Source organism: Bison bison, unplaced genomic scaffold (genome assembly GCF_000754665.1).
Source record: "Bison bison bison isolate TAMUID 2011002044 unplaced genomic scaffold, Bison_UMD1.0 scf7180017864491, whole genome shotgun sequence".
Classification (NCBI taxonomy): domain Eukaryota; kingdom Metazoa; phylum Chordata; class Mammalia; order Artiodactyla; family Bovidae; genus Bison; species Bison bison.
Window position 1 is genome coordinate 4,698,645 of NW_011495050.1, and position 27,909 is coordinate 4,726,553.

Here is a 27,909-nt window from a genome sequence, read left to right on the forward strand (position 1 = left end):
CCCATTCTGTTGTTTTCCTCTATTTCTTTGCATTGATCACTGAAGAAGGCTTTCTTATCTCTTCTTGCTAGTCTTTGGAACTCTGCATTCCGATGTTTATATCTTTCCTTTTCTCCTTTGCTTTTTGCTTCTCTTCTTTTCACAGCTATTTGTAAGGCCTCCCCAGACAGCCATTTTGCTTTTTTGCATTTCTTTTCCATGGGGATGGTCTTGATCCCTGTCTCCTGTACAATGTCACGAACCTCATTCCATAGCTCATCAGGCACTCTATCAGATCTAGGCCCTTAAATCTATTTCTCACTTCCACTGTATAATCATAAGGGATTTGATTTAGGTCATACCTGAATGGTCTAGTGGTTTTCCCTACTTTCTTCAATTTAAGTCTGAATTTGGCAATAAGGAGTTCATGGTCTGAGCCACAGCCAGCTCCTGGTCTTGTTTTTGCTGACTGTATAGAGCTTCTCCATCTTTGGCTGCAAAGAATATAATCAATCTGATTTTGGTGTTGACCATCTGGTGATGTCCATGGGTAGAGTCACCTCTTGTGTTGTTGGAAGAGGGTGTTTGTTATGACCAGTGCATTTTCTTGGCAAAACTCTATTAGTCTTTGCCCTGCTTCATTTCGTATTCCAAGGCCAAATTTGCCTGTTACTCCAGGTGTTTCTTGACTTCCTACTTTTGCATTCCACTCCCCTATAATGAAAAGGACATCTTTTTTGGGTGTTAGTTCTAAAAGGTCTTGTAGGTCTTCATAGAACCATTCAACTTCAGCTTCTTCAGCATTACTGGTTGGGGCATAGACTTGGATATACTGTGATATAATGCTGAATGGTTTACCTTGGAAAGGAACAGAGATCATTCTGTCGTTTTTGAGATTGCATCCACGTACTGCATTTCGGACTCTTTTGTTGACCATGATGGCTACTCCATTTCTTCTGAGGAAAACCTGCCCGCAGTAGTAGATATAATGGTCATGAGTTAAATTCACCCATTCCAGTCCATTTCAGTTCACTGATTCCTAGAATGTTGACATTCACTCTTGCCATCTCTTGTTTGACCACTTCCAATTTGCCTTGATTCATGGACCTGACATTCCAGGTTCCTATGCAATATTGCTCTTTACAGCATCGGACCTTGCTTCTATCACCAGTCACATCCACAGCTGGGTATTGTTTTTGCTTTAGCTCCATCCCTTCATTCTTTCTGGAGTTATTTCTCCATTGATCTCCAGTAGCATATTGGGCACCTACTGACCTGGGGAGTTTCTCTTTCAGTATCCTATCATTTTGCCTTTTCATACTGTTCATGGGGTTCTCAAGGCAAGAAAACGGAAGTGGTTTGCCATTCCCTTCTCCAGTGGACCACATTCTTCAGATCTCTCCACCATGACCCGCCCATCTTGGGTTGCCCCATGGGCATGGCTTAGTTTCATCGAATTAGACAAGGCTGTGGTCCTAGTGTGATTAGATTGACTAGTTTTCTGTGAGTATGGTTTCAGTGTGTCTGCCCTCTGATGCCCTCTTGCAATACCTACGGTCTTACTTGGGTTTCTCTTAACTTGGGCATGGGGTATTTTTTCATGGCTGCTCCAGCAAAGCGCAGCCATTGCTCCTTACCTTGGACGAGGGGTATCTCCTCACCGCCGCCCTTCCTGACCTCAACGTGGGATAGCTCCTCTAGGCCCACAATAGGAGGGGAATTTACACTTATTATCTGGGCTAGTGACCTAGCAAACTTGATACTATGCTAAGCATTTTATATGCATGACCTCAATGCAGTTTACTTTAAACACCTTCCAAGTTTTGTCAGGTCCTACAAATTTGCATTACAGTTGCCTTCAGGGTTATATCCAAAACAGTTACTGCCCAAACCTATGTCAAACGTTTTCCCCTATGTTTTCTTCAAGTAGTTTTATAATTCCTGATCTTCCCTCTAAATCTTTAATCCATTTTGAGTTGATTTTGTACACAGTGTGAGATGAAGATACAATTTCATTTTTCTGCACATGGATCTCCAGTTTTCCCAATATCATTGATAAAAGAGACTATACATTCCAAATTGTGTGTTCTTGGTACCTTACTGGAGATCAGTTGGCCATAAATGCATGGACGTATTTTGGGGCCTTTATTCTGTGGTGTTGGTCTATAGTTTGTTTTTATGCCAGTAGCATATTGTTGATTCCTGTTGTTTTGTGATGTATTCTGAAATCAGGAAGTGTAATGCCTACAGTTTTGTTTTGCTCAAGATTGTGATTCATTTTTTCAGGGTCTTTTGTGGCTCAGTATGAATTTTAAGATTTTTTTTCTATTTCTGTGATAAACTGCAATGAAATTTTGATAGGAATTACATTGAATTTATAGATAATTTTGAGTAATATTGATATTTTAACAGTATTAATTCTTCCAATCTATGAACACATGATACATTACCATTTATCTGTGTCTTCTCCAGTTTCTTTCATCAATATCTTATGGTTTTCAGTGTACAGATTTTTTTTACCTCCTTAGATAAATTTATTACTAAGTATTTCATTCTTATATATTCTAGCACTAACATTCCAAGCTTATCTAATCCTCGTCATTGCCCAATAATTTCTATTGTACAGTGAGAAGCACTGATATCTCAGTAATTGGAGAGAGAAATGAAGTGAAATATTTTAGAGCCATCAGTAAAATTTCATTAGGAAATGGGACTGATTTCATGATTTGATTGCACCTGAGCAATGCCTCTATAAAATACATTTTTTAAGGAAGAATGCAGATATGTTTACTTCTCAGAGTTGATGTCTAACATATGAGTATTAAGGTGTTTTTCAGGACCTTTGAGGTTTATTCAATCATTTCTTAATCTTCGATATAAAAAAAGTCTTCTAGATTATATATCTAAGCAATATTATACTCCCTTACGCTATGCCTGGTGTGTTCAATCAATAAATATTAGTAAAATCAGTTGAAAAAATGGATTACATGAGTTAATAAATTAATGAAAAGTTTCAGGGTGGAATTAGAAGTTTTCTTTAAAATCTGTATACTGAAGTATATATTGTGCAAATGTTTATACCCACATAAAACACCATCCATAGTTGGAGTATAAATGGTAAAGTCTAGGGTGTTTAAAAGCTATCAAAATAATATTAATTGTGATAATAAGAAGAAAAATAATTGATCCTCTCAGAATTTTCTCTTTAGTCAACATTAAAGATGATCTCATCTCAAGATCCTGAAAAATCTTCTCCATGGTTTTCTGTTTATAAAGGAAAGGTGATTTAATGGAAAAAGAATCTGCTTCTTACTTATGAATTCAGGGCTTACTGAGCCAGGGGAATCTGAAATGTCCTTTCCTCATCCAAATTCATACAAGGTGCTGAACTCTATGAGACAGTAGAAACCAGAAAAGGAGGCTTCATCTTTTTGGGCTATTAATTATTCATAGAATGTATTCCGCTAATGAAATGTCAACACAGGGTACTCATATCTTTCTGGTTGTGGATTCTGCCATGTCATAGACACATTTGGAGTGGAGAGTGGGACAGTAACAGAAATTATTGTTGATAAATCCCAAGTTCAGGCCAAAGAAAATCCCCTATTCATCACTGCAAAAAATAGGAGAGGGGATGGGAAAGAAACAGGGAGTTAGTTGATGAAATTCCTACTGAATTCCATTTGAAAAATGCAGGTCAACTCCAAACAAAACCCCCAAATCGCATCTGATGCTGATTTTATTGTACAGGTTAACTCGCCATGCTTTACAATATCTTCAGAATGGCTGGCAGCCTTGCTTCTGTAATAACCCCAAACACTCTGAAACTCTACAGGTCTAGGGACATAACATTTGATGGTGCCACTGGACTGTGTACACCGATCACTGGTTTTAATGGCTGCAAATAGGACAATTATGTTTTCAGCAAATGGGCACCCCTTTGAGGAAAGGAAATGTAGGGCAATTATATTGATACATTGTCCCCTGGGGCTTCCGTGGCACACCTGAATAGGGTGCAATTCAGCTTGACGTCTCTCAGCACTTCCTGGCCTTTATGGCCGAAGAAGCTCAAGTGTGTTTCAGTTTTTAACAACTTTCAAGGGCTACCATAGATTCTGACCACCAATGTCTAACCCCCACTGGGGATTCAAAGCAATGACCAGCATGTTCAAAAGTGCCTCTGATTCTTAGATCACCTTTGATCTCTCTTAGACCAATCCGCTCCTCAAATGTGTTCTTCCCTCCATTAAAAGACTGAGAGTGGACATGTATGTCCTCTCAATACAGTCCTGATTGATGTCACAATAAATATTTTCTGTCATGATTTTAGTGATCAAAAGATGACGACTTAATTCAAACTCTCTTTTTCCTCATTTTGTCTTAAACATACATTAACATTTTAAAATAGAATTTAAACAGGTGCCCAGTAACAGAATGACAAACGTTAAGTGTGAAATCTGAAAGTTAGGAAACTGAACCACATATGGTCACCTTTTTTTTTCCCTTAACATCCGCCTGCGCTGGACTGTTAAGTGGTTTCATCACTGTCAGGCCAGGCAGGACTTGTAAAACTGGGGATGTGGGTATTCAAAGACAACATTTGCTTGGTGCCTTTAATGATTTCTGTAATTAGTCATTTAAGCAGATTGCCCTGTGATCCCAAACAGGGAATACAGGGAGATGAGCTGAGAAAATGATTTCCTGAAGGTACTTGAAAGCTAATTGTGGAAAATTATGTCTGTCTCTTTGCAGGGTTCTCTGGCTCCCATTTCATTGGGTGGGGATGGCACTGGAGAGTGACATTCTCCAATAACCTATAAAATGTGTATGCCCAGGCACACTTTTTTTTTTATTTTTTGATACTAGAGTGCTAAAAGCCTTTGTTGGCTTTCAAAATTAACAGGTAAATATGTAAAATAGGTGACCAGTGCAAGTTCAAGGCATGAAGCAGGGCTTCCAAAGCTGGTACTCTGGGACAACCCAGAGGGATGGGGTGGGGAAGGAGGTAGGAAGGGGGTTCAGGATGGGGGGACACCTGTACACCCATGGCTGATTCATGTCAATGCATGGTGAAAACCACCACAATGTTGTAAAATAATTAGCCTCCAATAAAAGTAAATTAATTAATTTTAAAAAATTTAACAAGTAAATAAATGATCCAAATATGGCAATGACAACTGAGAGACGAGCAGAAGGAAATGCACCTAGCAAGAGCAAGTGTCAACTGCATGAGAGAAAGCGACACCAAAAAACCAAGGAAGTGATGTTTCATAGGAACAGTGTACAAGGTCTGGTCGGGGGAGGGGTCCTGTGACTGCCTTCATGGAATTGGGCAGTTAAACAGTGCTAATAAATGCACTTGGAATGCCTCATTCAGCTTTTACTTCAAAGATAAAAGTAGAAGTTTTCAGAGCATGTCAGAAAGGGACTTAACTATTTTAATGATTCCAGGACTCCCTTACTAGGTAACGCTCTCTCAGATAAGCCTTTATCTCAGCAAGCCTCAGTCGCTCCCTGTGAGAGAAAGGGCTGTTTAATTCTCACCAATAATTTGACCACTCTCTTGCCGGAGTGTGTTGATGACTCAAAATCTTTTAATAGTTGGCATGATACGAATCTCTGTGACATATACATACAGACTCACTTTGTACACAACAACAGTACCAGTTAAGATACTGAGTGCTAACTACCCGCTATACACAAATCCAACCTCTGAGTCCTTATTTATGAAATTCTCATGCATCCCAATAGGGAGGTTTTACTGATCAGGAAACAAGGCCAGAGCATTTAAATCACTAGCTGGAGGTCACGGAGCTAATGAAGGGAAGGGCTAGGACTCAGACTCAGGCAATCGACAGAACTGCTGTTCAAAGGGTAAGCATTCTTTCCTTCATGTCCTTCAGCATTCCCGTTTTCCATCTGCAACCAAACATACGGAACACATACATTTCTTTTCTGGGCCCTAACCTCACCACGGAGCCCTAGATAAATCTGGACCGGATACTGGATAACAGTGAAGCACAGTAAGGATGGAGGGTGGCAGTGGCGTTGGCTTGATGTTAGTATTCTGCAGAATAAAGCCTGTTGCTTTGAAAGACATGAAAGATCATTAATGTTTCAGTAGCCAGAGAAAATACCATGCCACAAAGTAAGGAATTCTACTGCACTATTGCAGTCAGTTCAATGGCCTGGAGTTCTGACCATGCCAGGGAGTGGGGCAGAGAGAGAGGGGGAGACCTTGGGCACTGATGCCTGGCACATGAAATCCCCTGGTGGTACTGCTCTTTCATCTCAAATCCTTAAAAACCCCACTTCAGGTTGTCTTGACTTTAACACAAAAACATCTACCATCCAGAATTTTCAATCAAGTTGACTAAAGACGGAGAATTTCAGGCAAAGAGCAGAAATGGCTGGGAGCCCGAGGCGCTGCCTTTGGTTAACATACAAGTCCATCTCCCTTGGGGTGACCTGGCATTCGATGTATTTGTGACATAGAATTGAATATTAACACAATTTCAGAGAAAAGCAGAGCAGACAGTGCCCCTAGAACTGGGTGCTTGCCAGGTCGTCTATCCGTTAGAGCTCCGTCCTGTACAAAGTATGGAAAAGCAAAACCACACGGCAGTCCTTGAGACGGGAGACTGAGTTGGCGTGAACCATTCCTTCTGTTTCGAGAGCCAGCTGAGGCAGAAGCCACTAGGAACCCCAGCAGCTCTCGTTCTGGTTGCCTAAGCTTGTTTCCTGAGGTGGGGGGCATGCCTGGCCGTCTCCACGGAGCAGGGCGAGCCCTCAGCAGAATGCTAAGTAGGTCTTTCGGCGGTGTGGATTGATTTGCAGAGATGGCACACGTGTGACCTCCTCAGTCAAAGTCAATGTTTGCTTGGCCCTCAGAATTTCAGAAAAACACAAACGTAAATAAAAAATAATGACAAGGCCCCAGAGTCATTGCCTCAGCAATTATTAATGCCTGCCAGGTTTCCAGCACCCTGCTAGACGCTGACAATGTCAGAAAAATCATCAAAGGCAGAACTCCTGTTCTCCTCAATGTTAATAATGATAAAGTACCAAAAATTACATTTTTAAACATCACAGAGTTGATCGTTTTCTTTGCCACATATATTCTGCTTTTCAAATTAAAAACCAGCAGGAAAACACAAGCATGATTTACACGTAGCTTTCTCTGTCGAGAAGACCTTTTTCTTCATCTGCCTGGAGAAACTTCCTATATCATTCAAACTCCAGTGTGGCTGTCAGCTTAATGACGTGAAGTCTCAGTCGCCAAGCCCACAATCCTCACCACTCGGTGTTCCTTCCTACCCCGTCCACATGGTTGCAACTTTAGATATCATTGTAGGTTCCTGGCTGTGTGTCTGAATCCCCCACTTAGTGACTTCATTTAGCTGAGGCTCTTCTAGACTCTGTTCTTTAGAATCATCTCTGGGTATGTTAAAACATACAGAAGTTCAAGTTCCAAACCAGACCCACTGAGGCCTGCACATCTTTACTTTATGATACTCTCTACAGGTGAAAGACACGCAGAGAATAATAGCAGAATACAAATCAAAGTTCCACATCCTTAAAATCTGAAGCAGGACCCAGTAACCCAGTGAAGTGCCTCCTGGTTTAGAACATACTGCTCCAGCTGGAAGCTGAAGTGAGACTTCCCTTTCCTTTCTACTGTTTGAATCTGAATCTTGAAACCAGCACATTCAGTTCTCCCTGGACAAAGACGGAGTGGGCTGGGGAGGAGAGATGGATGGCCAGATTTGCACAGAAGGCCTTGGCCTGACTCACCTACTCAGCTTTCTGCTCAGAGGGGTTGGAAAAAGAAAAAAAAAGAAAGGAGAGAAGCGTGACTGGCCTGGAACAAGGAGACACTTTTGTCTGGGTTTATCTACCAAAAAAGCAAGGAGAGAAAAAATGAGATTGTGTGTCCATGGCAGTAGACACAGGAACCCTGTCTAGGAGAAAACCACAGCCCAGAAAATGTTCTCGCCTCAGACGAGTCATGTTAAATGCTCCTGTCCCCTTGTTGGAGAGTCTGGAACGTGCACAGAAGTGGACCTGGCATGTAAGGAGCAGCTTCAGGCTACTTCCTCTTATCCCACTGACTTCTGGTCCAAAGGCACTTTTAGCGGTGCCTAAAGTGCCACTTCTGAGTCATCCTGAGTGCCAAGACCTCCATGCCCCATTTTCCTTTTTAGTCTGTGTGTGTGTGTGTGCTGGAGAGTGCTTGCAGTAATTAGTGGGTAGAGCCCAGGGTTGCTGCTCAACCTCCTATGATGCACAAGAATAACTTTCTGCCATTGTGTTGTAACAGTCCATCCACAACAAAGAATGATCCAACCCCAAAAGATGATTCCACTACGGTTGAGAAACTCTGGATTGAGAAGAATATCTATGGAGCACTCAATTTTTACCACACAAAGAACCTTGCTCTTTACATTTTTATCCCACATAGTTCTAACAGAAACCCACTGATGAAAATGTGATTCCCATTCTCAGATGAGGAATCTGAAGCTCAGAGAAATGGAATGGCAGTGGAAGGTCACAAATCTGGAAGGCAGCGGAAGGGACTGACCAGATTTCTCATTCCTTCTAACGTTCATTCCTTACCACAGAGTCCCCTGTTTCCACCGCTTCGCTCCTCTGTCCCTTTCATGTCCCACGTCACTGGCATGACTCAGGGTCTCCCGGGTCGATGTTGGCCCACAACCACTTCCAGTCCTTTAGGCTTCCTCTTTCTTTAGCAGACTCCTGCATGGACACAGTACTAGTGCCTCCTAAGACAGGATGTATTACAGAAGCACCTGTCAGGCCTTTACTGTTAAACACAGCAGTTTGTTCGTCTCATTCCTCTGAGGAACATAGGCTCCTCTTTTGCAGGCACTTCTGAAATAATGGCTGATCAGCAGCAGATGAATGGATAAGAAAGCTGTGGTACATATACACAATGGGGTATTACTCAGCCATTAAAAAGAATACATTTGAATCAGTTCTAATGAGGTGGATGAAACTGGAGCCTATTATACAGAGTGAAGTAAGCCAGAAGGAAAAACACCAGTACAGTATACTAACGCATATATATGGAATTTAGAATGATGATAAAAATAACCCTGTGTACGAGACAGCAAAAGTGACGCTGATGTATGGAACAGTCTTATGGACTCTGTGGGAGAGGGAGAGGGTGGGAAGATTTGGGAGAATGGCATTGAAACATGTAAAATATCATGTATGAAACGAGATGCCATTCCAGGTTCAATGCACGATACTGGATGCTTGGGGCTGGTGCGCTGGGACGACCCGGAGGGATGGTATGGGGAGGGAGGAGGGAGGAGGGTTCAGGAGGGGGAGCACATGTATACCTGTGATGGATTCATTTTGATGTTTGGCAAAACTAATACAATTACGTAAAGTTTAAAAATAAAAAAAATAAAAAAAAAAAGAAATGAATACTTAATAGGAAGTCAAGAGATTCAGATTCTAGTCTTAGTTCATTCATTGTGTGATCCTGAGAAAGTCACACTGTATCTTCTATGAAATAAAAGGGCTTAACCAGATAAAAAAAAAAAAAAGAAATAATGGCTGATTGTTAATGCAGATTACTTGATCAAAAAGAAACAGCCCCCTACCCAAAATAAAGCAAAAGTGTTCAAAGAGAGAGCATAGATGGGATTTTGGTCAAAATAGATCTGGTTTCAGCTACTTTCTTACTTGTACTTGCTTGTTTGTCCTGTCTTTTTTAAAACTCTTTTAGCCATGCCATGTGGCATGTGGGATCTTAGTTCCCTGGCCAGGGATTGAACCCTTGCCTCCTACATTGGGAGCACAAAGTCTTAACCACTGGAACACCAGGAAAGTCCCTCTCCAGTTTCTGGTCCTTCATATTCTTTAACTCACTCTTTACTTGGTACATTCTAGCCACAAGGACCTTTCCCAGTTCCTCAAATGAACCCTCTTCTTTCTTCAGGGTGTCCCCTCATTCTCTTGCTTCTTCTGGAATGTGCTTCCTTCTACAGTGCATTTGGCTTTCACTTACCTCTTAGATGCCATTTCTTAGAGACACCCTCCATTGACCTCCCCAACCTCAATCAGCCCCTCTTCTTTCATATCCCTTGCTGCTATTAGTAGTATATTCTTGGTGGTGTTTATTAGTATAATGACTATCTCCTCCCAAAGGGGAAAGACTTCTGTGAGGGCAAAGAGCATGTCAGCTTGGTTTACCAATGCTCTGCCCATAGCCTGTGTTGAAAAAGATGTTTAAATGAAAGAATAAATGACATTGGTTGATTCACTTAACCTTTATGGCTTTATCTATACAATGATGGTATTAATTTCAAATTTTTAAAAGTCATTAGAATGAAATATGGAGAAGGAAATGGCAGCCCACTCCAGTGTTCTTGCCTGGAGAATCCCAGGGACGGGGGAACCTGGTGGGCTGCTGTCTACGGGGTTGCACAGAGTTGGACACAACTGAAGAGACTTAGCAGAATGAAATAAGGGGACATATCTAAAGAGCCATGCATGCATACTTGTGTGCTCAGTCATGTTCGGCTTTTGCAATCCCATGGACTATAGCCTGCCAAGCTCTTCTGCCCATGGGATTCTTTAGGCAAGAATACTGGAGCTCCAGATTTGCTTTTACCCCTGACTCGGCTCTCCTTACTTTTGCTTTTCATGTTTTGGGAAAATTTTTGTGACTCTTTCCTTGCCACTGATTCCTGGTAAGACTCCTTCCTGAGTTCAGCTTTGCCCGTTCGGCCTGGGGACGCGTTACTGAAGGGAGGTGAACTTTCTATTACCTGTAATTACAAATAGCTGTTATTTCAGCCCCAGGCAGGAATAATCTATACATACATTTCTAGAATGAACACAGCTACCGATGAATGGAGAATCCAATTGACTGATGAATCTAAGCACGTTTTCATTTATGGTGGATGGAGCTACAGTGTGCATCGTACTGTATCATGAGTTTCTCAGACTTCTTCTGTTGGTTTCTTAGAAACTGTGGAGCAGCACACAGCGGCCTGTCAAACTTGGGGAGCTGGCAGAGCAACTGGCTAGTCCTGAGGGTCTTCGCATAAAAGACAGGCAGGATCCTGGTCGGCTAGCAGCTCCATCTGAATGGTGAGTGAGTGCACAGGAAAGCGACTGCTGAGGACTTTCTCAATTTCTCTCTGAACCACCTGGCTCTCCCGGCTGGCTGCTGTTGATAAAGAACTGAGAGAGATTGGCACTGATTGCACACACACAGGCAACGGCTCATCTCCGGCTTCAAGTACTTTGTCTCTGCTGCTGGGGTAGGGCACAGGCAGTGCACTTGAAAGGAGCCATGATGGGTCTGACAATCAGCTACACTTATACAGACACAGCTGCAAAGCGCCCTGTCACTATGGGAACTTCCTGCCCACAGTCCTCTCTGGGGTCTGGCATCCCTAGGGGCTGAGTGTGACAGAGGAGATAAGCCATGAAAAAGCCAAGTCAGAACTACTGTTTCTTATACAGCCCTGCTCACTGGCTCCCTGGGTTCTCTGAGTTTTCACCCTTATATATAATCACAATTTATCTCAAGGATGGTGACAAGAGCCAGGAAACATTTAGAGCAGCAGCCTTCTCTGCTGTCTTTTTCTCCTTTCCCTAAAGGTATCAGGAGGCTGTGAAGTTCCCTCCATAGTAACCTGAGTGTTTACTCGATCCTTCCATTTGCAGTGAAATATTGGTGTAGGGGAGGCTGTAAATTCCCTGCAGCCAGACCCAAGCCTCTCAGCTGAGATGAGGATGTCTGAGAAAGCACAGTCCTCCAATGACTCTTCCTGTATCCTGCCTCTAAGTAACTTCTTGAGTTATTTCTCAGCAGCCTAATATATCATTTTTGGTCTGAGCTGTCTCCCGAGCCATTGCCCATTTTCTCAGCCCTAGGATGTATCATGAGCAAAATCACCTTCTACTTGACAAAGTAGTTTTTTAGGGTAAACCTCACATCCCAAGAGTTATCTCACATGGTTACAGAATTGCTAACCATCCAGTCATGGAACCATCATTAATTCTGACTAGTATATCTTTTACCTTTTTGGAATCTTAAGGATGGGACCTGTGTCTCCTTCACCTTTCTCTCTTTGATGCTAGGGTAAAACATCTCACACACTAAAGATAATCAGTGAAAGTTTCTTGTTAAATTCATTCCACTCCTTTAACCAATAGGACATCGAGTCAAACAGAATTTAAGGCCTTGAAGCTTGGGTGGCTTTTTATCCTTTTATTCTACTCTCTAAAGCTCTACCTCCGACCTCCAGGGTGGTCATAAGTAGCACTGTTGCCATGACGACATTGGCATGGGGAAGGGGGTTTCAAAGGCCCTTGGTCACACAAAACACATTACAATTGTTTTGGCATGCAACAGACACTCAGGACTGCTCCACCAAGAGGAGGGAAATTACAGACTTTATAGGATATGACTGAATTTTTGTCCAGGATGTTTACAAACTCACTGAGCTGCAGCAGCATGAACAGAGAGAATCACTTGGTTCATTGTTAGTGACCAGACATGCAAACTACACAGACGCCACCCCATCCGCTGCTGAGATGAGCTCTTTCACACCATTGTAGCTCAGGTGCTTTGGCACACCCACTAAGAGGAGAGAACAGGAGGCTGGGGTTAGTAGGTTATCTCATGAAATATGGCTCAGTGCAAAGATTAATTGGGGCTGCAAAGTCCTTACTAAAATACTACCTTGCCCTCTCCATCTATGGTTTCTTTTTTTAAATGTTTACAAAAGCAGATTCACCTGTTTCAACGGATTTGCCATCAGCCACAGGTTCACAAAGAGCATTTGCAGATTTTACTCTGCAACCATCAAGACAGTCATCACCCTTCACTTCCAGAGTGTATTATTTCCCCCAATTACATTTGTAATTATCTGGAAAGCAAAGTGAAATCCCGTGGGATTTGGTATTGAATAATCTTGGGTTGGCATTCTGACTACAACTATTGTGAATTTGACCCAGCACTTGGAACTAATCCTCAGAATATTTGTAGCAAAATAGGTATAATAAAAGCAATATGTAGTTAACAGAGTCCTTTGGGGACTCTGAAAACATCTCAGAAAACATCTGTCTTTTGTAAACTCTAATGCTATACAATTGATAGTTATCCAACCAGTCCCTTAGCGAACTATGATAATAGGAGATCCTAATGTTATAATACCATCTCATTATTCTGTCTGTAGAATTTCTATGATTTTAAGTACATTAGTAAGGGTTTACTATTCAATGACTCTCATCATTGTTTCTAGAGGAATGGTGTGGGACATGCATGAAGGTGGGGAGTTTGGCAGCCAGTCAGCTATGTTTTGGGGCTGAAGGAACTGGAGTGTCTCTACCTGGATATGGGAAGGTGAAGGGAAGTAGAATTGCCATTTTCAAACATTGCAAGGATTGTCACAGAGATGATAGGATTTGAAAATATAAGGGCATTTGCTTTGGCTGGCTACAGAGAGAAAAACCAAGTCAATGGTTGGTTAAAATCATAAAAGGTATCAGGTTGATATAAGAATTTTTTGAAAATCAACTCAATTAGCACCACAGTGGTAAAGCCATTTGATGCTGTAGGTAAATCTCTGTCAACTAAAGATGATCCAAATAGGATTCTGTAGGAAAGTTTTCTAAGGATGAACATTTTTTAGCTGCCACTTCAATTATATGCATACAACAGAAACACCTGGTGTGTTGGTTGTAAATAAATATGCCTTGGTTCCATCAAAATTCTCCTAAAGAAAACATCTCTGGATGAGGCTCTGAAATCTATATGCTTTCAGAGTGGCTCTTGACCTTGGATGTACATTAGTGTCACCAGAGATTTAAGAAATCCCAATGACCAGGTTACACCCAAGACCAATTAAATCAGATTTTCTGGGGATAAGATCAGCATCAGCATTTTCTTAACTCATTTGTTGATTCTAACAGAGCCAAAGTAGAGAAGCATTGCACGAGTATTTACAAGCTACTGGGCACCACTGCTTGGAAGTGGTTCTCAAGCTTGCCTACATGTTTAAAAAAAAAAAAACACCAAAGCCAGCTTCTATGAAATCTGTCAAAATCTGTCAAGATCTATCAAGAGATCTATCAAGATTTCTGGGTCTAGGGCCTGGGCATAAGTATTTTTCAAAAGCTTCTTGGATGATTGTAATGAGCTGCCAGTTTAGAACCACTTTCTTAAAGGGAATAGGGAATCCTTAACCCTCCTTTTTCAGGATTTAAGAACCTTGCTCATAGGGATTCCCTCCTTGGAGCTAACTTAAAATTCAGTACAGTTTGAGTTTAGTTTTATCCCATTTTATATCTTTTCATAGAACAAACAGCTGGTCAACATGATTTTTTACTCTATGAGCGCCACAAAGCTCGGGGTACTAGAAACAAAGAAATTCTTATCTCAGATTAGCCATAGAATGTGCATATAGTCATGGGTGAAAATGTTACACAATAATAAAATAATTAATAATATTAGCACCTTTATTGAGAACCTACTATAGGCCAAGGTTTGCACTAAGCACTTTCTAGTAATGATCTTATTTAATAGTTATAAAACTTTAAGATCTAATCAGTGTTAGAACTGTTTGACTGGAGAAGAAATTGGGAGTCAGAAGGGTTAAGAAGAATTTGTAAGGCCACATGGGTAAGTGGGATGCCAGACTCTAAGATCCCTCCTCTGGGTGTGAAGTGTTATGTAAACATTAGACCCCAGGTATTGTAACCCAAAGGTGACAATTATGCCTAATGCGTCATCCCTGGAGAGTTTCCTTTGACCTTCTGCTGTCATTCATCTGGGACTCTTGAGATTAAGTCAAGATCCCACTCCTCTTTTTCTCTTGCCTCCTTTTATCACTTTGCTTTTATGGAGAATGCAAGTCTGCTCCTATTTATTTTCCTCTATGAAATAATACTGACAAGCAAGAGGACAGGTTCCCGTGGACCTCAGTGTTCATCACATCCTAGAAACCTTTTTCTTTCTGATGGAGAGCCTGCAAAAATATTAATGCATCCAGAAAAATACCAAAATTAGTGTTCAAAAAAATAATTACCCAGGCTAATAGGTATATGAAAAATCACTCACTAGGTTTCATAATTAAAGATTCACATATATAATCAATAAGGTATAATATAATCACCTATCAGATTAGAGGAGAATCAACAGTTTGATAATATCCAGTGACGGTGAGGTTGGGAAGAAATGAGCACTCTCATACACTGTTGGTGGGAAAAAAAACTGATATGGTCTCTTTGGTATAAATGACAGTATCTATCAAATTTTAAAAGGTCCATAACTTCTCAAACAGCAATACACGTCTAGCAATTATTCCACAGATATAAGTGCTAAGAATATAATTGAAGCATTATTTGTAATGTCCATCAATAAGCAAGTGGATGCTAACAATAGAATACTTTGTACCCATGAAAAAGAAAGAGGTTATCTATGTATATACTAATATGGAAAGATTTCTAGTTGAAAAAAACAAGGTGCAGAACAAAATACGTGTAGAATCTTGTTTGTATGAGAAAAAGACATATACACATACACTACGCACACACACACACACACACACACACTCATGTATATAGACACACACATGTATACACATATTTAGGGTTTCCCTGGTGGCTTGGTGGTAAATAATCTGCCTGTCAAGCAGGAGACATAGGTTCAATCCCTAGGTCGGAAAGATCCCCTGGAGATGGAAATGGTAACCCACTCCTGTACTCTTGCTCGGGATGGGGTTGCAAAAGAGTCAGACACAACTTAGTGACTAAGTAGCAACAGCATACACACGTGTATGTGTGTGTGTGTGTTTTATTACATATACATATATGTGTAAATGCATAGATATTTTTGGAAAGATATATGTCACCTTTTACCTTATTAGTAGGTATTAGGCTTGAAGAATAAGATTGAGAATTTAAAGGTGAAAAAATGGGGAGAAGTCTTATCATTTTATGCCTTTCCATTTACACATATATGTGTATGTATGCCTTTCCGTATATATGTATATATGGGTTTACCTTGTAGCTCAGCTGGTAAAGAATCCACCTGCAATGCAGGAGACCCTAATTCAACTCCTGGGTTAGGAAGATCCCCTGGAGAACAGATAGGCTACCCACTCCAGTATTCTTGGGCTTCCCTGGTGGCTTAGACAGTAAAGAATTGGCCTGCCATGCGGGAGACCTGGGTTTGATGACTGGGTTGGGAAGATCCTCTGGAGGAGGACATGGAAACCCTCTTCAGGGTTCTTGCCTAGAGAATTCCATGGACAGAGGAGCCTGGCAGGCTGCAGTCCATGGGGTTGCAAAGAGTCAGACATGACTGGGCGACTAAGCACACAGCACACACACACACACATATATATTTAAATTTTATCAAGTACAAGTATTATTTTATGCTAACCTAATTTGAAAACCTAATTTAAAAATAAGTATATTCCATGTAGGAGTTACCTGCCTATCCGATAGGACTTTCAATAATTAGCTACACTTTTCCTTACATAAAAAAAGATAATCATGAGAGAAGAGCTGTACTGAGAGAGGACACTGAATATAGTCATCCTGAATTGTGTATGCATTTGTCTCTTTTCGATAGCTTCTGAAAAGCAGCAACAGCTGCGGCTCGGCACTCAGCCCCCAGGACAGGGGGTGGAATCAGCCGGGACCTAAACAAATACACTGTCCCCTGCCAAGCGAGGGCGTTCACTTGTCACACAAGGACTTTCGATCCATTTCCTGTTTCACTGTGGTCAGCACCATCACCTACCAATGATTACAGTGCCGGCCGAGAACAAAAGCCCTCATGTGTCCTCCGCAGTGAAGGCTAAGCTAGGCAAGGAGGAACTGTTGCGAAGGCAGCTGCCCTCTGAGACTGTGTCCACCTTCTATCATAGTGTGCTGGACAGAAGAGAGCAGCTCAGCCAACATCTGGGTGTTTTTGATCATCTGAATGTTTGACAGGATGCAAACCTCTAGCTGTGATTGGATTTTCCAAGGACCCCTCCCTGTGCCCTCGTGGAGGAACCCCTAAAGTGGTATGAAAACATTTGTCCAGTGGTTCTCAAAGTACGGTCCCCAAGGCAGTAGCATCAACATCTTGTTAAAATTCAGATTTCTCAGGCCCCCTGCCATCCAGGTCTACTGTCTCAGGAACTGTCCGGTGGGCCTCACAGTCTGTTTTAACAGACCCTCCAAGTGGTTCTGATGCCACTAATGTCTGAGAACTGCTGGCCTAGTCTAACAAGCATTTTACCTTTTCAGTATCATAGTAGTTATAATGCTGCCCAAGAGACAGAGTTACACAATCTTTCTCAGGTAATTTCCATATATTTAGGAATAAACGTATAATTTTGCTGTTTCTGCCTCACTGTCTCTAGTGTCTGTACATATTGCTTTTATACTGTGCCATATGATATGATAGTTACTAGAGAAGAAATAGAAGCCAATTCTTTTTTGTTTATTCCCATATGAATAAAACTCATAGTACTTGGATTCATAAAAATTCCTTCTCAGTTTACATTTTCCTTATAATGCAGGCTCACAGTGAGCATGCCTTGAGGTCATTTCCTTTTGTGGTTATAGGGAAGAGAAAACACACATGCTGGAAATAATACGAAAATCACTCCTACCTTCCATGAGTAAGATGGAGAAGTCCTTTAAGAGAGTGACGGTGCTGGCCAAAACCAGGCCAGAGAAGACGAATGTGCAGATCGGGTCTGCCATCCTATACTCTGGCTAGAAAAAAAAAAAAAAGGAATTTCAGTTCATTGAATCCAGGCCTCCCCTGCAGAGAGTCTGATTGATAAAATAAGTAAAGCCCCACGCTTCCTTCCTTTCCTGTCACCCATTCACTCTCCTGACACTTAACATCCCAATCAGAGACAAGACTTCCTAAAGACATAATTCTTCTAAGCTTTCAACTCTCGATGACTAAAGAAAGGGACACCATAGGACATGTTCTCCCTACAATTTAAGAGGTAAGGAGAGGGATTTTCCCAGGGGTCCAGTGGTAAAGAAGCTACCTTCCAGTGTTGGGGACTAAGGTTTGATCCCCGGTCAGGTAACTAAGATCCCACATGCCATGGAGCAACTAAGCTCACACAGCGCAACTACAGAAAGCCTGCTCACTGCAATGAAAAGCCAGTGCTGCCAAATTTTTAAAATGAATTTATTTATTTTAATTGGAGGCTAATTACTTTGCAATATTGTGGTGGTTTTTGCCATACATCAACATGAATCAGCCTCAGGTATACATGTGTCCTCCCTTCCTGAACCTTCCTCCCACCTCCTTCCCCACCCATCCCTCTGGGTTGTCCCAGTGCACTGACTTTGAGTGCCCTGCTTCATGCATCGAACTTGCACTCTGTTTTACATATGGTTATATACATGTTTCAATGCTATTCTTTCAGATCAGGAAAAGCCAGTGCTGCTAATTTTTTTTTTAAATGAGGATGAAAAAGAAGAGGAGAGATATCCTTGAGTGCTCCCTCAAAAGGCCTTATTTAATGTCTCTCAAATTAATAGAAGTAGAGAGGATGGATGAAAATATGCACACATGGGCACAGCATTCAGTGACTTTTCAGCCTTAATTATGATAAGAAAGGAAATCATCTGCTCAGAGGTTGCATATGACTAAGGTACAGCCAGAGCTTGGTCTTGGCAGATGGGGTCAGTTTATATCTTTCTCTCTTAAGTATGTTGCAGACTCAAGGTAGGCATCTTTGATACAGTCCAAAAAGTATACACTGAGGCCTCATTCTCACGCCCTCTCACCACTGGAGCCCTTGGCCTCAGGGTGAAACATTTGCTATTCTGCCCTTGATGAAGTTCTGTGCCACAGAAAACTCTGTGCCCCATTACTTCTAAGAAACTCGGCCAGGGGTTCTTGATAAGAGTACTTTCAAACTCTACTCACCTGTACAACTTGAAGAATTTTGCCTTAAGCTTAAAGCTTTCAGTGAGTTTTCCTCAGTTGAATTCAGACATGTCTTTGTAATTTTTGTTTACATGTTTTAGTTTTTTAGTAAAACAATAGAGTCCCTGTGAAATGGACAGTCATGATGCAAATGGACAGAGATAAATGCCCCTCTCCTCCATTACCCGCCTGCCTGTACCTCTGGCCTCACCCACCTCTTCTAGTTCTTGTTATTACCAAACAGAGAGCTATAGTGAATATTTGCTTAGGGTCAGAGGCTCACCCAGATCTACTCCAGGTTTCCATTAACACAGTTCTTTTGGGAAAGAAGTTCTCTCCCTCCCATTGTGGAAGAGTCAGTCAACGGCTCTACCCTCCCCAGCCAAGCAACAGATACAAGACCCAATCTACATCAATCGGGTTCCATTTCCCGGAAACATGAATTTTCAGCAGAGTGACAAGAAGAGGAAAAAAAATTAGCTGAATCACATTCATTTCAGGCTTCCCAAGTGGCTCAGTAGTAAAGAATTCTCCTGCAAATGCAGGAGATGTGGATTTGATCCCTGGGTTGGAAAGATCCACTGGAGGAGGAAATGGCAACCCACTCTAGAAAATCCTGGAAAATCCTATGGACTGAGGAGCCTGGTGGGCTACAGTTCATAGAGTTGCAAAGATTTGGACACCACTGAGTGACTGAGCATGCACACACATGTACATTCATTTCAGCATGGTGCCTGGGATAGAAGTTGGATAGTTTCTGACATTTGAATACCAAAACTTTTCCTTATTTCTACCTTGCTTTCTTAGAGGAGTACCTCTAATAAATTTCAATCAGTGAATCTATGTTTTGCTTAAGTGAGCTAGAGACCTTTTCTGTTGCTTATAACCTAAGAACCCTAAGTTTTTCATGGTCCTGTTGCTGTCCACCTTAACCCCAGGACAAAAGAACTGCTTTCTTAAAAGACTGGCAGCTGTATAGTTAAAGACATAGCTCTTATGAATTTGGAAAATCTAAGGTTTCAAGCTTCGAATGTTTTGTTTGTTTACACCTTGTAAAGTAATTTGTGTAGGCAAATCGGCAGTCCACCCCCATTTAAAGTAATAATGGGGGGCCAGATCATGTACCACCTAATCTATAAAGTCACTGGAACAGTGAGTTGACTCCGATATACTCACCTTAAAGTAGATAATAAGCGCGCTGGCTAACACACCGATGCTCTGAAATAGATCTCCAAGGGTATGTACAAAAGCAGCTCTGACACTGGCATTGGCTTGCACTTCTTTGTGATTGTGGGCAGGGCATTTCTGGTGTAAAATCACACTTAGTCTGAAAGAAAAAACAATGTTCTTGGCACACATGAGATTAACCCTTAAAAATCTTTGCAGTATCATGTTGACAACAGCCTGTGTTATCCAAAATGGCAATGGATGAAACATTGCTGCTTTATAATGGACTATTTTGGAGTAATTTTGAACACAGGAGTATCACAGAATTTAAACATTTTCACACAAGGACAGACATTGAAGATTCACATCAGTTTTCTCTTTCTAATTAATGCTGTGCTGTGCTTAGTTGCTCAGTCATGTCCGACTCTTTGTGACCCCATGGACTGTAGCCCGCCAGACTCCTCTGTCCATGGGGATTCTCCAGATAAGAATACTGGAGTGGGTTGCCATGTCCTCCTGGAGATCTTTCCAACCCAAGGATCGAACCCAGGTCTCGCACATTGCAGGCAGATTCTTTACCATTTGAGCCACCAGGGAAGCCCAGGAATACTGGAGTAGGTAGCCTATCCCTTCTCCAGAGATCTTCTGACCCAGGAATCAAACCGGGGTCTACTGCATTGCAGGCAGATTCTTTACCAGCTGAGCTACCAGGGAAGCCCAGTTAATGCTACTGTGTTTCATTTTAAAACTAGAGAGTTACATCTGTTAGGTAAATGCCAAGTATTTAACAATGAGGTGGGGAAATATCATTTATCAAGTGTCTACGGAGCTAGACTTAAAGCTGAGCTTTGGTGGGAGCTTAATTAAATGTGCTGGTTTCAAAGGCAAAAAGCAGCAGAAAGCAATACAACAAAATAAGCAGTGAATTTCATCAAGGTTGAATTTTTTAAACTTTTATTTTACTAGATTTTATTCATTTCCACTAGAACTTGAAATGTGAATCACTCCCTAATGGCCAATGATGAGAGTAATGTGCTTGTGTAAATATGTAGCTATTTATCAAAACTGCAATATATTCATGTATATAAATGTTTTATGTTTGTATAACATATTGCAAAATTTAACGTCTCTAATCCAATTCCAAGAGATTAGTGGTAGGCTCTCTAAATTACGTACCCAATTCTGTTTATCTACAACTTTAGGAGTAATATCTCTTACGTCTTGCCTAGAAACACTTTCTGAGCATTTTGGAACAAAGGTGTAAAAAAATAATTTTTCAGTGCCACATACCCCAGTCTGTTTGCAGGTAAAGTGTCTATTAAATTCAGGCCATCGTCACAAAGCAGAGTGACTTCTATTCATCAAGATTTGACCATTACATAATCTAAAAGGTTTTATATTGTTAGTGTTTGAGCAGAAATTCACCTTCTATTAGAAGCTACCATTTAAAGTTCTTCAGACAGCCGTGTACGCCTGGCATTTTCTAGGCCTGCCATGTATGCTCATTCCATTGTCATTCATTCTTTTACTCATTTTATATTAAAAAAAAAAACTTATTTAGGGATTTTATATGCCAGGCACTGTTAAGTACTTGGAGCATAATGGTGTAAACAGACATGGCCCCTCCCCATTATAACTTTAAGTATGATGGAGATGGCGGAGATTCTAAAAAGACACACATAAATGGAAAATTCTAATTATACTAAGCCTATTAAGAACTGGTGCTACAGATAGTACAACAAGGGAGTCTGATTTAGTTAGACAGACAAAGCAATTGAGTTGGGTTTGAAAGGTTATACTAGAGTTAAATGGGCTAGGAGAGGAGGAAATGTTTCAGGCAGAGAAAACTTAGCCTTAAGGTTCTATCAATAACCTTCATCCTAGAATCCCTTAGCAACTTCTGTTAGAACTTTCTGCCCTGATTTTGGGCTCCCAAGGAATAGATGTATTCCCAAATTATGGTTCAGATATCTCTGTAGTCAGACAATGCAGCATCCAGCACTTAAAATCTGTAATCCCAGTTCTCTAAGTAAACGTTTTAGTCACTCAGTATGTTTATCCATAAAAATTACCTCCTTGTGCAGGGAAGTCCGTGCTTTTCAATTCCCTGGTCTTTGCAAGTATGAAAATCACCTGCAATGTTAGGCTCAGAGTTTGAAAGCAGTCGCAGTAAAAAGAAGATGTGGATGGTATCTGTTCAGAAAGTCAGCCTCAGTCATAAGGTGCCAGATTTATGTGGTGGTTAACTGGTGCATCTTCATCTTTAGGCAGCATGGACACAGCCTATATGACAACAACTCTTGGGAAATTATTAATATTTTTATTGTTACTGCTGTCCTGGGGACGTATTGTTCTTCTTATGCAAAGATGATGACAGTCAGCAGGACATGTGGCCTGGCTTATTTGTCTCCTAGGACACGATTGAAGCGACGCAGCAGCAGCAGCAGCAGGAGTGATAGACTTGCATTGATCTCCATACGTTTTCTCCCACTGCCAGTGTGAAATGCATTTTCAAGTTAACTGGGTGGAATTAGGGATCTCATCAGTGACAGCAGATCAGATACCACTCTTCTGATTGTTAATCTTAAAGATTTTGAGCAATGGGTCCCAAACTAAGAAGGAAGGAACTGAAGCAGGTACAAGGTCAGGATATGAGAGTACCTACAGGAACTTATTCAAAGTATGCATGCTCAGGTTGTCCTCTAATTCCAGGGACTCCTTTATACCCTCTCTTAAAAAAAAAAAAAATCTGTTTAAAATGCCACTCTACTCTCACTGTCTTCTTCACTTTTATGCGTGAACCTACCTGATTGCATATATTATGTTACATTGCAAGACAGGTGATACATAGATGGAATCTGGGTTTCCTGTTGCTGCCATAACAAGTTACCACAAAGCCTTTGTGGCTTAGAACAACATAAATGTATTATCTTATAGTTCTGGAGGTCATAAAGTGGGCAGGACTGCATTCCTTCTGGAGGTTCCAGGGGGAATTCATTGTCTTACCTTTTCCAGCCTCTAGAGGTCACTTATGTTCATTGACTTCAGGCTCTTTCCTCCATCTTCAGAGTCAGCAATACATCATCTTCTCTCCCCTCTGACCTATGCTTCCCTCTTATAAGGATTTTTGTGGTTATGTTGGGCCTGTCTGGATAAACCAGGATAATCTGCCTGTCTCAAGATCCATCCTTAACTTAATCACATTTGCAAAGTTTCTCTTACCATGTAAATTGACATATTCAGGAGTTCCAAGGGTTAGAATGTGGAAACCCCTGAGGGGTCGTTATTGTGTCTACCATAGATGGTAGGTAGGTAGGTAGGTAGATAGGTAGATAGATAGATAACAGAGTTTTAAGTAAGGTTACCCCAAATCAGGCTATCAAATAGGAAAGATAAAATCAACCAAAAAGGGTCGAAGTCCTGGCCTCAACTCCCCATTATCATGAGTAATCAAACAGGTCATCTAGGAAGACCACACCAATATGGCAATGATCAGATGTCCTATGAGAATGATTCAAGACTGCCTGGATAAGAGAATGGACCAATAGATGGAAACTAAAGAGAGAATTTAGCTAACACAGTTTAAGGAAGAATTTTCATGCAGTCATAATGATGCAAAAATAAGATAGGTTACTCTTGAGAGAAATAAATTCCCTGTTATTCTGTTAAAATATATATAAAACTAATGACCATTTGGGCTTCCCTGGTGGCTCAGAGGTTAAAGTGTCTGCCTGCAATGCAGGAGACCTGCGTTCAATCCCTTGGTTGGGAAGATCCCCTGGAGAAGGAAATGGCAATCCACTCCAGTACTCTTGCCTGGAGAATCTCATGGATGGAGGAGCCTGGTGAGCTACAGTCCATGGGGTCTCAAAGAGTCAGACATGACTGAGCAACTTCACTCTTCACTCAATGACCATTTTTTGGGGATATTGCAAAAGGGAATTCAAAAGTAGAAAGGGGCTGAAGTAAACAAATTTATGATCCTTTCCAACCCAGGTCTCTGGGAACCCATAATGTGTTCATGTAACAAAAACAGGAGAGGGGTAAGTCACATCCCACGTGGAACTCTCACACTGTTTATGTGAGACAGTAGAATGGCTAGAAGCTCAATTCTGGGTTTGGTGGATCTACTTTCAAATCCCCCTCTGCACTACCTCATTGGCAATTTATTTAACCTTACTGAGCTTCAATTTCCTAATCTGTAAAGTATTTGTGTTGTGAACATTGAGCTTGATAATGTAGATCAAAAGATCTTAGCAGTCTCTGGCACACAGGAAGCATTCAAGATGGTAGCTTTAGAAGAGGATATTAAAATGCACATTAACTAGCACAAGCAGCCTGATCTTCGGTTGTAGAGCCATTTGACCACTCTGTCAGGTCTCTACCATCCTCACTAGTGGAGGAATTAGAAACAAGCAATAACAACAACAAAACCCCCACAAATCTCTGTCCTGACAAGCTTCATGGGCAGAGTGCGGGGCTACTTACATATTGTTGGCTGCCACTGCACAGCTCGAAACGATGATCATCAGAGTCGCCTGGATCTGGTAATTGGGGTACAGCAGGCGTTCACATGCCAGGTACACCAGCACACCTGTCACCACCCAGATGCATAGGATGGATAGCAGGGCCCAAGGATCTCTAGGGATATAAGCACAGAGACACCCATGCACAAAGAATCTGCAAACCACCTTAATTTCCCCAAGACTCAAAGGACATTAATGCTCCACCTCCCCACCAAAGAAAAGAGGCCTCACAGTACTTCACTTAGTCATTTACAAAGCAGAAGTGTGGATGAATTTTAGTACTAAGATGAGACACTTTCTTGTTGCATTCATAAAATACTAGTTCATTATGCTCCATATTACTAAGTAATTTTCAGCAAAATTTTAAAGCATATTAATTGCTGCCTGCCCTTGCTGTTTTCCTGAGGGATTTTAATTTAAACAGGTGCTAAAATGATTGAAAGTTATTAAGAGATGAAATAATGAGACACAAAGGGTAAAATGTGTTTAGAAACTCTTAATTCTGCCATAAAACATTTACAACTTGCCAGCGCTGTAAAATAGTAAAAAGGGAAGGTTTCAGAGGCTTAATGAAAATGAGTTTCATTTGCCAACCCAACATACTATAAATACAGAGGCAAACTCCAAGGTATGTCAACTCTCTAACTGCATTTTATGGGCAAGAGTAAGGAAGAAAAGTATCAGAATAGAGGCATTCGCATGACTATTTAAAGATAAGACAGTGTTCAAGTTTTCCACTGAGCAAAGCATGCTTGCTTACTTAGAAGCGCCTTAAGCCTCACCTTGATCTTTCACTCAACCTTTTCGATCAGTTCTAAAACCCTACAAGGCTCTAGAAAAACTCTGTGAGTCAGTGGTCAGGCATATCCCATAATTTTGACCCTCCCCCCTTCTAAGTAGAGCAATGTAACATTTCATTTCCCAGACTTCAGTTATTTACATACACAATTTATGATTTTTGCTATATCCACATGCCCCCTGTCTCATTGGCCACTTAGCACTCTATTCTTTTATTGAGGTATGGTTGATGGACAAAGTTATATAAATTTCAGGTGTATGAGATAGTGATTCAGAATTTTTTAAAGTTTTATTCCACTTATAGTTATTGCAAAATGTTGGGTAGATTCCCTGTGCTGTATAATATAACCTTGTAGCTTATTTACTTTATGTATAACAGCTTGTACCTCTTAATCTCCTATCCCTATCATGCTCCTCCTCCTTCCCTCTCCCCTACTTTGTTTTATTTTTTAGATTCCACATATAAGTGGTATCATATAGTATTTTTCATTCTCTGTCTGGTTTATTTCACTTAGTAGAATGTCCTCCCTGTCCATCCATGTTGATGCAAATGGCAAATTTCTGCTTTTGTTATGGCTGAGTAGTATTCCATTGTGTGTGTGTGTGTGTGTGTGTGTGTGTGTGTGCGCGCACCCATCTTATCTTTATCACCTCATCTGTTGATGGACACTTTAGGTTACTTCTATATCGTGGAAATTAAAATATTGTTGCTGTGAACATTGGGTGCATGTATTAACATTATCTTTATCTAAACTCACTTTTTATACTTACCTTATTCCTAAACAAAGTTATCCATGAAATTATATGTTTGATGTACTAGTTGATTTTCACCTATATGTCTGTGGCTGCTGCTTCTAAGTCACTTCAGTCGTGTCTGATGCTGTGCGACCCCATAGACGACAGCCCACCAGGCTCCCCCGTCCCTGGGATTCTCCAGGCAAGAACACTGGAGTGGGTCGCCATTTCCTTCTCCAATGCATGAAAGTGAAAAGTGAAAGTGAAGTCGCTGAGTCTTGTCCGACTCTTAGTGACCCCATGGACTGCGGCCCACCAGGCTTCTCCATCCATGGGATTTTCCAGGCAAGAGTACTGGAGTGGGGTGCCATTAGGTGCTGCCTAATATGGTAGCCATCGATCCAATGTGGCTGTTTAAATTTAAAGTAAAATTTAATATCCAGTTTTTCACTAGCACTAGTCACATTTAAATTGCTCCATGGCCATAGTGTACTATCTATTGTACAACATTTCTCTTGAAACAGAGAGTTCTGTTGAGCAGCCCTGGCTTTCTGGAGTGTCAATTCTCATTGACCTCCATGGCCAGGAGGAGAAAGTTCAAGTAGCAATCTAAATTCTGAGTCCTCCCTGTGTTTACAAAACAGCTTTGACCAATGGTATCAGAAAGGGTAAAATACAGGTAAAAATTTATGAGGATCAATGATGGGTACTCAGTCAAAGGTACATGTTTGCCAAATGTAGCCCTATTAGGGACTGAAAAGCATCTTTAACTCACAATGTCACCAAGTCCTTTTATTGATGTTTATTTCCTCAATTCTCCCTCTCCCTCTCTTTCTCTGAATGTTAAAGGAAAGACAGTGCAAAACACCTCTGATGATAAATTGTTTGGCATGAAATTGTTGTTATTGTTCAGTCAAGCCAAATCATGTCCAACTCTTCGCAACCCCATGGACTGCAGCATGCCAGGCTTTTCTGTCCCTCACCATCTCCCGGAGTTTGCTCAACTTCATGTCCATTGCTCAGAAATGGCACTCAACCATCTCATCTCATGAAGTTAGAACTTTCTATCGTTCTAAGCGTGAAAAACCACAGTTCATAATCGTCAGGCTACAACCTGTGATCTGCGTCTAGTGGCACCTTTTAGTGAAGGCTGTCTGTGTTAGCATGTTGGCCAAAGCTCTGCCCTCAGGTCTCTTTCACGTTGATCTTCTCAACTGGTGTGAAAATATGGAGTTGTAATATTGTGTTAGTTTCAAGTGTGCAGCAAAATGACTTAGTTGTTCATATGCATATACCTATTCTTTTTCAGATTCTTTTCCCATATAGATTATTATGGAATATTGAGTAGAGTTCCCTGTGCCATACAGTAGGTCCTTATTGATCATCTATCCTATATATAGTAGTGTGTTTATGTTGATCCCAAACTCCTAATTTATCTCCCCCCTACCTTCCCCTGGCTTCCCTGGTGGCTCAGACAGTAAAGCGTCTGCCTGCAACACAAGAGACCCAGCTTCAATCCCTGGGTCAGGAACATCTCCTGGAGAAGGAAATGGCAACCCACTCCAGTATTCTTGCCTGGAAAATCCCATGGACAGAGGAGTTTGGCAGGCTACAGCCCATGGCGTCTCAAGGAGTCAGACACGGCTGAGCAACTAACACACACACCTTCCCCCTTGGTAGCCATGAGTTTATCTTCTGTGTCTGCAAGACTGTTTCTGTTTTGTAAATAAGTTCATTTGTATCATGTTTTTAGATTCC

The 27,909-nt window shown here is 41.2% G+C and overlaps 1 protein-coding gene across 1 annotated transcript in view; it reads right to left on the minus strand.

Annotated features, from left to right (window-relative positions):
* Positions 1-11,039: 11,039 nt before the first annotated feature.
* SLC30A8 (solute carrier family 30 (zinc transporter), member 8) overlaps positions 11,040-27,909 on the minus strand; it is a 38,573-nt gene continuing 21,703 nt past the window's right edge. The window contains 6 exon segments of the mRNA XM_010863549.1: positions 11,040-11,199; positions 12,468-12,533; positions 12,535-12,607; positions 17,640-17,745; positions 20,102-20,252; positions 24,581-24,731. Of these exon segments, the coding sequence (XP_010861851.1) occupies positions 11,040-11,199; positions 12,468-12,533; positions 12,535-12,607; positions 17,640-17,745; positions 20,102-20,252; positions 24,581-24,731 (707 nt within the window).